Here is a 17,958-nt window from a genome sequence, read left to right as displayed (position 1 = left end):
TACACCCTATCTCATGACATCTGAAATATTGCTTTTCACTGACATGAAAAATTATGGGTTTTTCCCAGATTCAAAGAGAAAAAATTTTAATTAACTTTGTTTTTATTCACTATAACTGAAAAAGTCAACACATTATATGTTAATGTAACAAAAATTATAAGTGATGAGTTTATATCTACATTTTAAATGATTACAACAATTACATTAGTACACCCAAAAACAGTATTTAAATTTTACTATTTTTGAAATGTAAAATGCACAATTATAATACGAGGCTACAAATTTTATTTTTTAAATATTTTAATTTTTTATTTCTTAAATTACAATTGACAATTAATATTTCAGAGAGAAAATTTTTGGATGAAATTTAAATTTGATAAGTCATACTGTTGGCAGACATTTACTGAAATGACACAGCCAGTTTGGAATTTGAATATAAGTCTTTGTTATTCATAATCTATCCTCTTAACTAAATATATACTATATTTCATTGACTGTACATAAAAAGTAACAACATAAAAACAATGACTTCTATGGACATGAATAATTTTTCCAAGTCCTTTGTAGACATTAGTTTGTTATGTTTTGATCTTCAAACTAACAGTGAGTGTATAGAGACAAGAGCAACAAAACAGAGGATTAAAAAAGCTTACATAAATTCTAATAAGTTATAATATGTGAAACACATTTTTTCATAAGTCACTGAGAATTAACTCCTATATCACTCTGAAAAAGTAATAGTATTTCAATGGGAGTTTTAAGAAGTACCCTTAAATACTGACTTTCTACTGCCAAAACAGAATTGTTAAAAGTAAATATATAATATAGGTCACAACTGCCTTCATTTCTGTGCCTTTGATTGTTACAATTTAGAGAAGTAAACCATTTGAAAATGTAGACTTACGGTGCCTCAGTGGCAAAAAATTTAGGCATGTTACAATATCAAAAATATTTAGTAAAATATCCACTATTTAATTATTTCATCTGATATTAGTTTAGTTGACTTAAAAATATTGTTCAATTTCAAATGTACACATTCATTCCTCACTAGTTTTCTGTCAGACATTATTTTGTTTCAGAACCACAGACTGCTCCTTCCACAGCCCCATCTGCTTCTCGCCAATGACATGAATTTCTTGGAATCATCTAGTCTTGGAAATTCATGTCATTGGTGAGAAGCAGATGGGGTTGTGAATGAATAATAAGCTCAAGGCTGAGTTCATAACGATCAGGAAGTTAATTTCAAATCCATGCCCTACTGTCTGGGTTAACAGCAATGTACATACAGTTTATTTTATCTAACTGTAATTGTCTGACGATTGGCAAAATAGATGTAAATTTTAATGTAACCACTTTCACACAATTTGCTTTTTCAGATAATCCAAGCACAACGACTCATGCACAATCAACAGCAATTTCTGGAGCAGAAACAGCTGTACCAGTCACAACGCCATCACCAAATGTTATGACATCAATAGTTGGAACATCTCCCAAAGGTAGGGTTAACACTTAGTGAAACCGACTTTTAACAAATAAAATTTGTACCACCTTGTAATTTAATCACAGGAACATAACTTGGGACCTTATATCTATTATGAAGTTCTGTGCCGTTTTACTGTTTTGTAACTCATGTTATTTTGAATCAGATACAGAACCCTGAGATCTCAGTTGGCTTCTTTGGTAGTGTGCCCTTGAATCACCTCTTGTTGGAGACTTATCCTATTGTGAAGGTTACACATGCAAAGTTTATTTTTAGAGAAGAAAAAAATTACCATTTCCTAAATAATAAAAAATATCTTTTAAATATTTTAGTTCTCCACTTAAGCAACACGGCTGACAAGGTGAAACTATATTAATAACAAGCTGATTTTGTTAGATGTATTAGGCTGATTATAGCTTTGATTTGTAGGTTCAGTAACAATGTCATCATTATTGTTACTGGACTCAGTGACAACTGTATCATGTCTTATGGCTCTAGGTATTAAAGGGGATTACCTTACCATCCATGAAAAGTAAAAAGAGCCATTGAGATCATTGGATTAAAAACTCAGGAGGTTATCAATCCAATGAATACTGCATCATTTATCCTGCAACACACATAAAATGAGGCAGCTCATTCAGGTTTAATAATCAATGGAGAGAAAAAATAAAATTGTTTGTTGATCACTTGTGGGCAGAAAACCTGGTTAGAATGGTTAACTTCACAGAAAGACTCGATAATCATACACTCCAATGAATGACTGAAATTCCCATGCTGTCTTTCTTGCTTCTCCAGTCTTCATTCACCTTTTATTCTAACGCCAAGCTTAAGCACATGCTGAGGACCCAAGAGGGCTAGCTAGTTCACTGGACCTGAGTGGGGCAGCAATTCTCATACAAAAAAGATATTATGAATTTGTCCATTATTTCTGAAATGTTTAATTTAAATTCCTAAAATTTCTCTACCAAACCAAGAGAAAGCATTACACAATGAAGTCAGCACAGGGAATTTTATCTCCTAAATGTAGTACAACCTTTATTTTCAACCAAGAGAAAGTCCAAATGGCATAATCAGGAAGCATGGGGCCTCCAATCCACTCCTGCACAACGTATTTTTATTTGGTTTTTAAAAATTGTCTCAATTTTATTTCCAGGGTTTATAATGCCCCCAATAGGTACTGACTTGGCATGCATACCCAAAAGGTTGAAGTTCCACAATTGCTATGTTAATTACTTGGAACTTATGTTTTTTTTTCAACAGGAGAATCTCTTACCCTGCCTACAATGATTTATGGTTAATAACACTGTACAAATAATAACACAAATCCTAACCACTATGTTAAGTGACAGTGAAAGGACAGAGGTGGAGGAGGGGGCGCATTCAGTGAAGGAATTCAGACAGAATTGTCATTTGTGATCCCAGGAATGCATCTTATGGTCCTGACTTGGAAGGGAAACTATACCTACTCACGTAAAGCACAACTGAGAGACACTTGTAGTGACTTCACAGTTGGGGGCTTCTGTAAAGGGAGCTGAAGCACCCTTCTCTGAAGCAAGTACACGAAACACTTGAGATTGTATGTACACACACAGACACACACACACACAGACACACACACTCACCTCTTTCCTTTTCATGGCACATTTACTGCTTCATAGTACCCAGTTAGGAAAAATTAAACTCTAGTCTGTGTTCTTCAAATGTACACTAGAAGAGTTTTAAATTACTCACATTCAACTGTAAAAATTGTAATAGGCTAAAGAAGCTTGTTTTGCTTATTTTTATTATAAAAATATTCACATAAGCCTTAAAGTAGAGAGTACTGTTAATAAATATCAATATGCCCATGTCTCAGAATCAATAATTATCAAGATTTTACTACATTTGCTTCATTTTTTGCCCTCCTTCTTGCCCTCTTTCCTTCTTTTTTTCTTTGTTTTTCTTTATCTTCTCTCTTTTTTTTAATGTTTTTTATTGATTATATTGTTACAACAGTTCCAATTTTCTCCCCCTTGTTCCCCTCCATCCAGCACCCCCCTCCCCCAGCAATCCCCCCCAAGTCCATACCCCTGGTTCGTAAAAATTAACTATCCCCCCCCTCTCAAATATTAGGACCCTTTGTAATCTTGTAAAGGACAATGGGCGAAGGTCTCAAGCTCCTCTAGCTGCTTCAAGCTGGACATGGTCGTCGTCCTACCTACCCTTGGGTCCAGAAAACCCTAATAAGAGTGGGGGTGTGGAGGGGAGGTATCTTCTCTCTTTTTATTTGGTTGTAAAATATTTTAAAGGGAATCAACACTTTATGTTATTTTACTTCTATACACTAAATGCACATGTCAATAAATATGGACAATTTATTACAAAGCTACAGTGTCACTATGAAATCCCTCAAGTTAATAATAACTTCTTAGAATCATCTAATATTTGTTTAGAGGGATTTTAAAGGTTTAAAATATAGTAACCGTAGATACAGCAATGAAGAGGGGTTAGGGGAAGGAAAGGAGTCCATTCTGGAGTTTCTCAGGAAGGCAGCTGGAGAGTGATGGTGGAAGGCAGATAAAGGAGGAAAGATAGGCTCTGTGGCCACAGTCTGCTGTGATGCAGTATGACCAACAGAAAGTTTGGCATCGTGGTCAGGATGGATGGGGCCTTCAGGCAACTGGGGGTCCATGATGTCTATAGGAAAATGAGGGAACAACAGAAGGGAAGGAAGACAGAGAAAGGAGCTCCCTTTTGTCTGGCTTACTTCAGCAGCATTTGTGTATTAGGGTGTAAGCAAGTCAAACCATGTGTACTAGAGATTACCCATGATCCTAAAGGCAATATAAGTAATACAGAAATAATGAAGATGATGAGGAATTTTTCTTGAATTCTCATATTCCAAGCAGTGTATCAGTACAGATGTTTTCTTAACTTCAGATCTATGAGAAGATTTACATATTGGGGAGTTTTATACAATGTCTCATCTTCCAAAATAACTATCTTCAGATTACATAATAATATCACAAAAGATATATCTATATGAAGCAATTCTATATCCGCCCCTTCCTCATGGCCAGCATGGTCATTTTAGCCACAATAAAAGTTTTGCTGCAGCAACAACAACAACAACAAATGCATGCCATGGAGAAGCTTCTTCATTTTATTGTAAGGCTTCCCAATCAAATTTTCTTTTTCTAAGGTCAAAAGACACTTGATTTATTAGTGCTTATGTGTATATTTTAAAAGATATTATTTACTAATTTTTAGAGAAAGGGTAAAGGGGTGAGAAATAGAGGAAGAGAAACATGAATATGCAAAACATCAATTGGTTCTCTCACATGCCTTCAACTGGGGACCTGGTTGACGACCTGGGCATGTGTCCTGACTGGGAATTGAACTGGTGACCTTTTGGTTTGTGGGATGATACCCAACCCACTGTGACACACCAATCAGGGCTATAGTGCTTATGTGTATTCTAAAGCAGGTACATTTTCTTCCTCCTGAAAATGGCAAAAATTTTATGATCAGAGAAGTGGAAAATGTGCAACTAAGATCAGAATTCTTGCAGTGATGGCAGAGGTGATGGAGAGAGCTTTGCCCACAGCAAGGCTTGCTCTCAAGAGGTTTACTCAATTAGAGATAGGACTTGACTTCTTCCCAGATTTGTATCAAAGGCCAATGGCCAGAATTAAAAAGCAACATTTGGCAGACACTGAATATCATTCATAAAATGAACTTCAAAGATACAAATATAAACCTGAAATTTCATTCTTAAAATGTATTTTCAAGCTTGATTTTTGAAGCATTTAATAGTTAATTTTTTAAATGAGCTGAATTACAATGCAGAAATAAAATTTTTCAGCACTGATACTAAACATTTCCAATATTAAATAGATATTCAATTTTAAGTGAGGTCAGTAAAGGAGCCAGATATTTTGGCCATCTCTTCCATATGGGTACTAGATGCACTTCCTCTCTAGAAATTGACTAACATGAATCTATAAAGAACAGTTGTAGGAGGCATTTTTGTAAATTTTCTTGTATTATTAGTGGGAAAAAATAGGGTTCAATACCTCTTTTTCCATATCTTTATTTCTTTATCCATTGTCTTTACATTGCTTTTTAAATTTGAGTTGAGGATGAATTACCCGAGATATTTTTGTATATGATTTCTTGTTTTTTCAAGTTATAAATGAGACATATGCAAGTAAAACATAAAGGCAAGATGATTGTAAAAATTCAACTCAAGTTGTTATTGGTACCAAGAGTCAGCTAGAGGGGATATGTTATTTATATGGTTGCATCTTCACTTTAAGATTATGGCATCATGTGAGTGGGCGACCCAAAATCTCAAACCAAGTTTTTAGAAATAATGTTTCCTTTGTTGTTTTCTTCTTTTAAAATAGAACCACATATGAATAGGGGATTAAAAAAAAAAAACACTTCTAGAGAGTCCTAAGTGCCTCAATACACTGCACATTATAATTCACAAAATCTGCCTGTTAAAGCCACTGTGCATTGCTATAATAACCTACTTCCCTTAATAAGCAGTGAGGACAGAAGAGTGAGCAGTAAACAAAATCTTTAACCTACTTAAATGTGTTCATCTTTGGCAAGTCTCCAAAGGTCTCATCTTGTTCTTGTTGTTCCTTAGAATTTTTGATATACGTATAGCTCCAGCCAGCTTACCCTTAAAAACTTCCTTTGGACTAGGGTTTTAAAATGTTAGATAACATACCCTGGCTGGGTGGCTGGGTTGATTAGAGTGTCATCCCATACACCAAAAGGTTGCGGGTTCAATTTCTGGTCAGGGCACATACCTAGGTTGTGGATTTGATTCCCTTTGGGGGTGTCTACAGGAGGCAGCTGATGGCTTTTTCTCTAGGGAATACTTAAAAAAAATTAGATAAACTTTGCAGAGCCACATAGTTCCTCCCCCAAATACAGAATGTATATATATAAGAACCAAGAATTTATATATGTCACATAGTAAAAAATGGGACCTGTGACCTAATCACAAAATGACATTCTAATGTGTTTTGAAAGAGAAGGAAATGCTGACTATTATGGATATCTACCTGGTAAGTCAAGTTCACTCTTTAAAGCAGAGCTTTGTCCTTTTGTTGCTTCCCTGTCCTGTGTGAGTAACACCTATTTTGAAACAACAATTATTTTATGCAGGCTATATGCCAGGAATTATTCTTAATATTACTCACATTAAAAAGATGACTAAGGGTCAGATACTGCCCTCTAGAGTCTATGAACCAGCCTTGTGCAGAGTGAGAACTCAATGAATGTTTCATAAGTGAACAAATTAATTAATTATAGCAGTTTGCAAGTTTCTTTTTTATTTATTTTTATTTGGAAGTTTGAATGGCATAACTAAATCAACAAAATGAAATGTGATTCTTTAAAAAAGAGGTATTTTATTCCTACGTCATATTGACCAGGTCATTTTTCCCATGGGAAAATAATTTGTTTTCACAATAATATTTTTTGCACATTTAAAATCCCCAAGTAACAAACTGTAGTAAAATTTTGCTTTTTGGGCCTATAATACAAAAATGTTTGTGTGTATGTGTATGCGCATGTATGTATATGTGTCCATTTCCATAGGGCCAGCCAAGTATTCAGTACTTACATTTCCCACTTTGGACAAAGGGAGCTGGAAAATGGATGAATTAAAAACAGGCAAATGCTTACCCAGTACGTCTATAGACAGTCCATCTCCAGACTTGACTGACTTTTATTTACTTCTTGGCAGGTGAGATGAAATTGTGATTAATAATAATGTCATCTATCTTATCAATCTAGGAACAACTAACAAAGAATCCTTACAAACAAATCTGCCACCAACACTTACTTCGTTGAAGACTACAGTTAAAGGTGAAGATGAGTAATAATGTTTTGCCACCATTTTTCTTTCCTATGTATAATTTGCACACCATAATGTCTTGTAGCATACTGCATACCTTTTAAAGTACAGAATTTAGTGTTTTTTGTATATTCACAAGATCTTATGACCATCACCACTATCTTGATTCCTGAATGTTTTCATCACCCCAGAAAAAAAAACCCTGTATTTGTACTAATCGCTTTCCACTCCTAGCTTCCCTTAGCTCCTGGCAGTCACTGACCCACTTTCTGTCTCTAGATTTGTCTGTTCTAGAAATTTCATATAAATAGAATCATATTATCTATGACCTTTTGTGTCTGGCTTCTTTCACTTAGCATAATGCTCTTAGGTTCATCTATGCTGTAGCATGTTTCTGTAGCTCATTCTTTTCTATGGTTGAATAATATTTCATTATATGGATTACTGGATTTCGTTGACCTGTTTATTAGTTGATGGACATTTGGGCTGTTTCTACATTTTGGTTATTATAAATAATTCTGCTGAGAACATTTGTGTACAAGTAGTTGTGTGACCATATGTTTTCATTTCTCTTGGGTATATACCTTGAAGTGCTGAGCCACATGATAACTCTGTGTTTAACTTTTTGAGGAACTGATTTCCAAAAGTGCTGTATTCATTATATTACATTCCCACCAGAAATGTATGAGGGTATGAATTCTCCATTTTCTAATCAATACTTGTCTGTCTTTTTCACTGTAGTCATTCCCGGGGGTGTGAAGTGGTATCTCATTGTGGTTCTGATTTATTTTTTCCTAATGACTAGTGACATTGAGCATATTTTCATGCACTTGCTGGCCATTGTATATCTTCTTTGGAGAAATGTCTAGTTAAATCTTTGCCCTTTTATTTTTTAATTGAGCTATTTGTCTTTTTATTGTTAGGTTATAAAAGTTTTTTATATATATTTTGGACTAGGTCCTTGGATAATTTGCAAACTTATTCTCCCATTCCGTAGATTGTCTTTTCATTTTCTTGATGGTATCCTTTGAAGGATTAACATCTCTAGTTTTGAAGAAGCAAAATGTATCTATATTTTCTTTTGTCATGTAGAGTAAGCAAAATTTTACCCATCTTAGGTTTTTAGCTGGGGACATTAGTAAAAAGACTTACAACCAAAAGAAAAACAATTTACTAACAGCATGAAGTGCACATCACTTTGTAACAGAACCCCTGGGCTCTCCAATTGAAACAGAACCCACTGGCTGTTTTGTTAGGGGCCCGATTGCCTGCCGCCAGAATTATAACTCTCAATACTAGAGTTTAGTAAAAAGAAAAAGAATTGTTTATTTAATAGTTATATAGATTTAGATTATTTGCGGATTTCTGCCATTAAGTCTTATTTTCTTTAAAACAGCCACAAACACATAGTTCTGCCTCCCCTTACCAAACCAGGCTAGTTTTAGAAAACTTGGAGATACCGTTTCCCTACTTCCTGGACACAGTTCAGCTTTACCAGTAGTGCCAATCATTCAATTCTGATTGGGAAGGTCTTTCTGTGTTGTGGTGCCCACCAGCTTCCAATCCAGAACCACGTGGATTTCCCAGCCTCCTTGTAAACTGCATGGAGTTCTCCCTTCTTAAAGCCGCATGGTGTACCCTCCTTTTCAAAGCCGCATGGTGTACCCAGTTAAAATGTCTGCCACTTATTTTTAAATCCCTGACTGTGTCCTGTGATGCAGTGGGCATGGTACCCAGTTCTGACCATTCACAGAACCTCACGCAGGCTCTGTGTGCTCTTTCCATACCATCCCCCGGTCCAAGACCCCTCCTATCTTCTTGGGGCCTTGGAAGCATCAAAACCACTTGTGTAACAAAGACCCCAGTCACCAGCCACAGGCATGTGAAGGCATCCTGAAAGCTGCTTCCTTCTTCTCATCCCCCAGCCTGCAGGCTCTGGGGACCCCCGGGCACCCCGGTTCTGTAACAACTTGAGAAACTTAAAACAAATAGTAACTCAGAACAGCAGCTTAGAATCCAGCTTATATACCATCTTCAACAACAACAGAAAACATTACATTTATTAAAAAAAAAGAAAAGAAAGAAAAAAAGAACGGCAGGACAAAGAAAAACTGTTAAGTCTCCCCAGGGCAGCAGATTGAGGGAAGGAAACTTAATGGACTAAGTTTTGTTTGCAAATTCCTCTGGTGCCTTCTCTGGGCTGATAAGAGTCTGTCTCGAAAAAAAGGAGAATTTATATCCTGCCTTTAGGCAGAAAAGGGGAAGCTTTTCCTGCATTTGCTGCTTCTTAATTGCCTTCAGCTTTAAATTTTTGTCAAAGATGCATAGTTTGGGGTCACAATCTAGTTTTCGTCAGCCACTTGTGCAGTGGAGTCTAATATAAGAAACCATTGCTCAACTCAGGTCACAAGATTTACACCCCTGTATTCTTCTAAGAATTTTCTAGTTTTAGCTCTTACATTTAAGTCTTTGATTTTGCATATGGTATAGGGTAGAAGTCTGGCTTCCTTCTTTTGTATGTAATTATTTAGTTGTCCTAACACCATTTTTTGAAAAGACTATCCTTTCCTGATTTGAATGATCTTGGCACTCTTGATGAAAATCTATTGGCTATAAATGCATGTGTGTTTATCTGGACTTCTAAATGTACTCCATTTGTCTTTATATTTATCCTTATCCCATTTTACACACTCTTAATTACCATCACTTTGCATTAAGTTTTGAAATGAGTGCTCCAACTTTTTTCTTCTTTTTCAAGATTGTTTTGGCTATTTTGAGTCACTTGAATTTTCATATAAATTTTAGAACCAATATGTCAATTTCTTCAAGAAGTCAACTGAGATTGTGATAGGGATTGTAATAAGTCTGTTTGGAAAGATCATTTTGGGAAGCGTTGGCATCTTACCAGTCTTAATTTTTCCAATCCATGAATATGAGATGCTTTTCCATTTATTTAGGTCTTCTTAAATTTCTTTTGATAATGTTTATAGTTTACAGTGTCAAAGACTTGCTCTTCTTTTGTTCAATTAATTTTTAATATTTTATTCATTGTGATGATATTATAAATCGAATCACTTTATTAATTTTATTTTGGATCGTTCAATGCTACTATACAATTTGTTTTCAAATATTAAAAGTGTATCCTGTCACCTTATTGAGCTCATTTACTGGCTTCAATTTGGGCATGTGTTGTGTGTGTATGTTCCTTAGGATTTTCTATATCCGAGACTCATCTGCAATTAAAGAGCATTCTACTTCTTTCTTTATAATGTGGGTGTCTTTTATTTTATTTTTTTGCATATCTGTCCTATCTAGAAACTTCAATACAATTTTGAATGGAAGTAGTGAGAGGAGATATCTTTGTTTTGTTCCTAATTATAAGGGAATGCTTTTAGACTTTAATCATTAAGTATGATGTTATTGTGGACTTTTCATAGATGTCCTTTATCAGGCTGAGGAGGTACTCTTCTATTAGTATTATGTTGAGTGTTTTTATCATTCAAAGACATTGTATTTTGTCATATATATTTCCTTACTATATTGAGATTATAATATGATTTTTTATCTCTCATTTTATTAATATGGCATATGATACTGATTTCTATAAACTGAACAAGCTTACATTCCTGGATAAATCCCATGTGGTCGTTGCATATAATGTTTTTTATATGTATATAGCTGGATATGATTTGTATTATTTTGTAAAGAATTTTTGTGCCTACACTTATGAGATTTAGGTTTGTAGTTTTTGTTTTCTTTTTCTTATAATGTCTTTGTCTGATTTTGGTATGCATTTAGTTCTAGTCTTGTAACTGAGCAAACCAGGGCCTGTATACATGGTGCCTTGGTGTATGACCACAATTAGTGTTGAGGGAAACAGGTTTTTATTTACAGGATTCCAACCTCCGGGTGGTGTGGGGGATGGAGAGCACTCCTGCTAGGAGTCCTGTTCACACGTGAGACCCAGTAATTCCATTGCTCCCCACCAGGCTATAAACCAAAATCATGCCCAGGAGTTCCCTGTGTCCTTATCTGTTCTTAAGCCTGCTGCACAAACAGTTCTTCATCCCTCTGGAAAGTACACTCATGGGTTTCGGAGTCATCATCCTCTCACAGCAGCTCTCTCCTTCAGGGTCTGGGCTATGTGGTCCTCAGCCTCCATGTAGTGGTCCAGGAATACATGTACCTTATTACAGTGAATCATGGTAGAGTCCTAGGGAAGCACACATCCCAAGAGAGTGCCTTCTCTGTATGCCCTGAATCCCAAGGGTCCAGATGGAGTCTGGGTCTGCAAGGCAGCAGATCAGTGCCTTGAAAGGCAGAGTCTTTGGTGGCTTCGGAGTCAGCTAGAGAGGGCACAGTCAGAGCAGCAGCATGTTGTTCTTTCCCTCATTGCTGCTGCTTCCTCACTACAGCTCAGCATGGCTGCTACCTCCCCTTCTCTCCCATGATGGACCAGCTACCTCTTTCTTACTAGCCTGGGTCGCATGACTAAATCCTTAGGGGAGCAGATGTAGCTCCCCCCTTACTACACGCAGCATGGAAGAATCTTCTCTTTCAGACCACCTTTATTTTAAATCTTGACCAGGAGCTTCCTATATGACCTCATCTCTGGCTCCTCCTGTGATGGGCTACTTTTGCCAGTTCCACTGTATCTTTTACATTCATTCGGCTGCCATTTTCAGTCAGGACAAGGGTGACTCACTCAGTGATGCAGGGACCTTTGCCTCCCCTGGCCGTGTATCGGGATACATTCTGAAAAGTCACATATGCCTATTGCCCGAGTGGTAGCCTGCTTCCCTTCAAGAAAGACTTGGCTGTCACCTTGCCATTATTATGCAAAATGTCTTGAGCACTGTATCATACACTTCTTCCTTCCCCCAATAAAGGGCTATGGGGAATATCCCCTATATTTTAAGGACCCCTCACTCAGCACCTCATTTCAGCTTCATGGAATGAATTAAGAAGTGTTCCCTTCTCTACCAATTTTTGGAAAAGTTTATGAAGAATTATTCTTTAAACATTTGTCAGAATTTATCCAGTAAAGCTATCTGGTCCCAGTATTTTCTTTTTGAAAAAATTTTGAATTATTATTTTAACCTCTTTATTTTTGTAAGTCTATATGGGTTTTCTGTTTTTTCTTGACTCACTTTGCTAGTTGTTGATTTGCTAAGAATTTGTCCATTTCTTCTAGCTTATCTAATTTGTTGGCACACAATTGTTCATACCATTGCCATATAACCCTTCTTATTTTAAGATTGTAGTAATGTCCTCTCTTTAATTCATTATTGTAGTAATCTGTGTACTCTTTTTTTTTTTTTGTCAGTCCAACTGAAGGTTTGTCAATTTTTTTATCTTTAAAAAAACTTTTGGTTTTATTGATTTCTCTATTACTTTTTTTTTGTATTTTCCTCTCTAATCTTTATTATTTCTTTCCTTCTGCTCCTGCTGGGTTTAGTTTGCTCTTCTATTTCTAAATATTTAGGTTGCTAGGTTAGGCTATTGATCTTATTTCTTCTTTAATAATTATTGGTTTACACCAATAAATTTTCCTCTAAGTGCTATTTTTACTATACCCATAAATTTCATATACTGTGTTTTCATGTTCATTCATCTCAAAGTATTTTCTAGTGTCCCTTGTAATTTAATTATTGACCAATTGGTTAATTAGGATTATATTGTTTAATATTTACATATTTATTAATTCCTCCCCACTATGTTTTTAAAAAATTATTTTTTTCTGTGTATTTACTGTCTATCAGAGGTTACTCTCTTTAAGCATCTAACTTTAAAATTAAATTGAATTTAATTAAAAAGTAAATGATATAGAGACTATTATAAAGAATATTATGGATGTTCTTTTCTCATTAGGCAGAGCATAATAAGCATGACTTCCAAGTCTTTTGCAATTTTTAAAGTACTATTTTAAAATAGTGTGTTTGGCTTTCATCTTAAGAAATCTATGATGATTTTTTAGATTGCTTTAATGTTATTATTTAAAATTTTTTATTTAAAGACAGGAATACTGAGTTTTGCAAAGGCTAAATGGCATAACAATTTTTTTAAAGCCACAAATTTTACAATAGCAACTTCAAAATTTTTCTTTCTATTTAACAAATTCATAACCAACTATTTTTTAATGAAATATTATTTTAATCTCAGTTCATCACTTGGCTATTAAACAGTGATCCCTTTAGGTATTAATAAGGCTTACATAGCATTGCTTTTTCTCCCTCCACAAAGTGGTCACCAAATTCTGTAAATTCTTGTTGGTTTCTGTTTTGGGTACATGTTTTGTTTTTTCCCTGTTTTCAGGCTATCCCTTTGGTAAGATTGCCAATCTGCTATGGATGATTATTTCTTTAAATTAATGCTTTAAGTGGAAGCAACTTAACACACACACAACAACAACAACTTGTTAGAATTGTGCTTACAAATGACTAAATAAATTCAGGCAAAAGTTTATGTTCTTGAGCTTAGTGTAGGAACATTATTTGCATATGAATTTCATAGTACCAATAGATCTTATTTCTACCTACTCTGATGCTCTTCTTCTTTTAGTGTGGAATGGCAAGGTTATCATTTTGGAGTCTCACTATTGAATAAGGAAATTGTCTATTTTTTTTTAATTGACAAAACATATCCACAGAAAATCTTATTAGTAAGAACAAAATACCAATATATCAAACAAATAGAAATTGAATTGCTCAATTTGAAACAGTTTGGAAGTTGTGTGTGTAGGTAGGCAGGGTGGACTTTTACCCATTTCTCTCTCTCAACCACTAAACATAGTCATTTGACTTCCCTGCTGAGCCTGTAGGGCTACAGTAGTATAGTTAAAAATTACTGAAATAAGATATTACATTTATTTAAATTCCATTAATGGTAAAAACTTGTATGAGGGAGACCCAAAAAATACTGGGTTATATTTTGGAGGTGGGCCCCTTATAGTTTAGGCTTCCCTTAGTAGGTGAGTGTTCTAGGAACCCATCTATATCAGTGTACCAGGTAGCGTTGTTGTGAGAGGCTGCGTTTGGCTTGAGTGAATTTTTTTGAAGACTCAGTCCATTTGCCCTTTTTATGATGGATGATTTACAATTGTACTTGCCCACACCGCACTGCGTATTCAGTAGTTTTTCACCAAAAATGGCATGACCCTCTTATTCACCCGATTTCATACCAGGCAACTTTTCCACCCGATCTCATACCAGGCAACTTTTTTGTTTCTACAAATAAAAAAAGTCCTCAAAGGGAAATGTTTTGCCAAAGTGGAAGAGGTGAAACAAACAAACAAACAAACAAAAACAGCAGAAGCACTAAAAGGCATCAAAATTGATGAGTTCAAGAACTGTTTTGAACAGTGGAAGAAAACTCTTGATATGTCTGTTGCATCAAATGTAGAGTACTCTGAAGGTAACTAAAGTTTAAACATGTAAGAATAAATACACAATTTTTAAAGTAGAGTCCATGTATTCTACAATCAGGAAACAAAGCAATTATTTTTCACCATCACCTGATCTGAGAGTACCCCAATGAGGAATTGTTGTGAACCACAGTTTTCAACAGATCAACTCAAATGTTCCAGAAGCTTTTAATGTTCCTGTAAGCATTATTGGTAATTACTCACTGATATATAAAACATTGTAAGTAAATAGGAACACTAGATAAGAGAAAATAAAGAAGAAGTTCCTATCAATATTTTCTCTGGCTCCAAGAAACAAAGTTAAAATAGATTTTAAGGAAGTAGAAAGTTAACATCTACTTGTTAGTGAAGTCTCTAAGGAAGAGCAGAGGGATTGAAAAAGACTCCCAAGTTACTAGATTCCCCTGAAGTCACTAAACTACTCCGACACATCTGATTCTGGATTACATATGCAAAGAGCATCTCTAAGTATTATACAACTTTATTCCTGGCCTAGGATCAGTCCCAAATTCCTATACAAACTTACCTTGGTAAACTGAGTTAGATGATGGATAGATCTGGAGACACCTAAACACCTATTAGCAAAGCCTCAGTGACAGAAAGCCCTCCAGTGATCTGTTCTGGTTCGTGTTCCTTAGGGTTATACTCAGGTTCTAAGTGGTCTTACAAAAGGGAGAACAGTGGGCCATTAACATTTACCTTAGCTGACCATGTAAATGATATGGAAAAGAAAAAGAAATATAACATTTACATTAAAATAAAATTCTCTTCTTGTCTCCCACCAAAAGCTGTAATTTTTTGTTTAATTTACCTATATTTCTCTAACACCGCTATTTTCTTTTCTTCAAAAATGGAAACTCTTTTATAGCCTGGTCCCTTGGGAATGAAGGACTGAAGGAGATGTAATCTTAAATTCTTGAATTGCTCAGGTATTTGACCTATACTCCTTTACCTGTCTTTTATTAAATTTTTATACTTTTTCTCTTGGACTTAGCATTTAAACTTATTTACAGTCTGGGGTATTGCTTTTCACTTCAAGGAAGGAGATCAAGAGAATCTAATCAAAACTTCAAGAACCTTCTTTTCCAAGTCTTTAACACTGCTTTAAAACATCTCCCTAGACTATTGGTACAAACATTTATGCTCCTCACAATCTTTCTACGAGTGGCTCTTTAACTTTACCCCAGATGTCAGTTAAATGAATCAGGACATTAATTTAATTAATTTACCTCAGACAGACCATATTGTCATGGGGACAGAATTTCTAGGGAATACTAATCCATAAAATGATCCCTGAAAATGTAGGTTCTTGGGAAATTACTTTAGAAAATACTACCCCCTAGGGTTTTACAAGGCACAATAACAGTTTTTAAAATCTTAGTAATTCTAACACAGACATTTATATGATTTTAAAATCTATGCAGTTTCAAATAACAGGACTGTAAAAAGATTACTGTAATTTAAATCATATAATTTCAGAAGAATAAAACTGCTTAGTCCCCTTTCCTGAACAATTTAACTCCATAATACCTCCCCTTCAAGTCAATCTGTTGTAAACACACCTTAAATTTTTATATAACTAATGTTTACACTTACTGCTTCTTTCCCAAAATTTAGTTTCCCAAAATATACAAGATGAATTCCATAATAATATTTTCAAGACAATTATAAAACTGCCTCAATCCCTTACATTCATTCTGCTCTGTCTGTGACTTGAAGGGTATGGTTGGAACCAAGGTCTTTTCTCTGCACTTGCACTCTAGTATTGATGTGTCTCAATGTCTCTTATGTTAGATTTTCCTTATTTCAATTTAAATATGGATTAAAAATTACTTATTTTTGTCTTGCATGCATTTTCACATAAAACAAAGTTCTAAGGATTAAAAGAGCATGAATTTCAAAAATCACAAATCCTAAAAGTAAAGCCAATATTATCTCAATGTTGCAATATAAATTAATATTTCTCAACTAAAATAATGTTTGTCAAACCTAATAGATATATCATTACCTTGATTTACAGTGCAATGTGAACCTGGAGACTAACAATTTTCAACTGGTGTACCGCCATAATTTTTAAAACATGCAATACCCAACTATTTAGTCAGGGACATAGACCTCTTTTCCCCTATATTGTTAAATTTTAAAAAATGACAACAGCCAAAACAATAGTCGTCAGGTGGAGATGAATCAAAATTATACCTATTTTATTGTCAGATGTCAGATCGGAAAAATATGATATATTTTTGGTGTGCCACAGAATTTAGGCCATTAGTTAGTTTATGTGTGCCAAAAAAGGTTGAAAATCACTGCTGTAGACCAAAGCAGATACATAGTAATATCTGGGGGAAATGGCCAGATAGAAAAAAACAAAAGAGAGCAAATGATATAAATTTGGAGAACAGCTTTAAGACTCGTTTTCTTCTTTCTCTGAGGTGACAGTCACTTTTTGACAAGAATTCAGAATCTAGTATGCATGAACCAATAATGCAATTAGGACAATTTTTCCAACAACATGTTGATACAAGGCTATGATTCTTATATATTAATACATGTCAGTCACCCATTTTTTCCTCTCTCCTGAGACTAGGATTTGAGTCATTTCACTATAATATTAAAATTTAAGAATTTACAACTCTGGCAGCATTAGTCTCCACATCTTTTATTCTCTTCATTGTAGGTCCACCATGGATATTTAAAAATATTTTGATTGCCTTCAAAGCATTCAGGATTCCTTTCATTGCTTAATTGGCACTGTATCATTGACGACCTCTCCTGAATTGAATGTGGACTCTAATTCTACTCTCAGTAGTCAAGTATATTCCATATTAGTAATAGGTAGTTCTCTAAGCAAGATCTTTGGCGTTGCAGCCTCAGCCAACCATTCCATTATCCTACCCTTTCATTTGCATTTTTCTAATCTGGCAGCTCCCCACATCTTTCTTAGCTATATATTCTCCTTCTGTTGCCAAGATTGTTGAGTCTACTTTATATTATGGAATTTATTAGACCATGTTTTCCAATTTTAGCTTAACAGAAGAATTATTCTCCAAAGATTTCTGAAGAGACACCCATGTTCTGATGCTTTCCAAGCTTTTTTTTTTTTTTTAATTCTAGTGAGAAGCAAAATATTTACCCCCACATGTTCCTTTCTCCTCAAGTATTGAAGTTTCTGCACCTTGGATGACCTTCCATTCTATC

At 34.9% G+C, this 17,958-nt stretch overlaps 1 protein-coding gene across 4 annotated transcripts in view; it reads left to right on the top strand.

Moving 5' to 3' along the window:
• EMCN (endomucin) overlaps nt 1-17,958 on the top strand; it is a 117,842-nt gene that overhangs the window by 58,930 nt on the left and 40,954 nt on the right. For all 4 annotated transcript variants that reach the window (XM_090267970.1, XM_090267967.1, XM_090267968.1 and 1 more), the window contains exons 2-3: nt 1,377-1,496; nt 7,277-7,348. In XM_090267970.1, coding sequence (XP_090124096.1) covers nt 1,466-1,496; nt 7,277-7,348 — 103 coding nt within the window. In that variant the 5' untranslated portion in view covers nt 1,377-1,465. The remainder of the gene's footprint in view (nt 1-1,376; nt 1,497-7,276; nt 7,349-17,958) is intronic.

This window comes from Furipterus horrens, unplaced genomic scaffold (genome assembly GCF_987537825.1).
Source record: "Furipterus horrens unplaced genomic scaffold, mFurHor1.1.pri manual_scaffold_2, whole genome shotgun sequence".
NCBI lineage: Eukaryota > Metazoa > Chordata > Mammalia > Chiroptera > Furipteridae > Furipterus > Furipterus horrens.
Note: the sequence above shows the minus strand (reverse complement) of the source record. Positions and strands in the feature narration are given on the sequence as shown.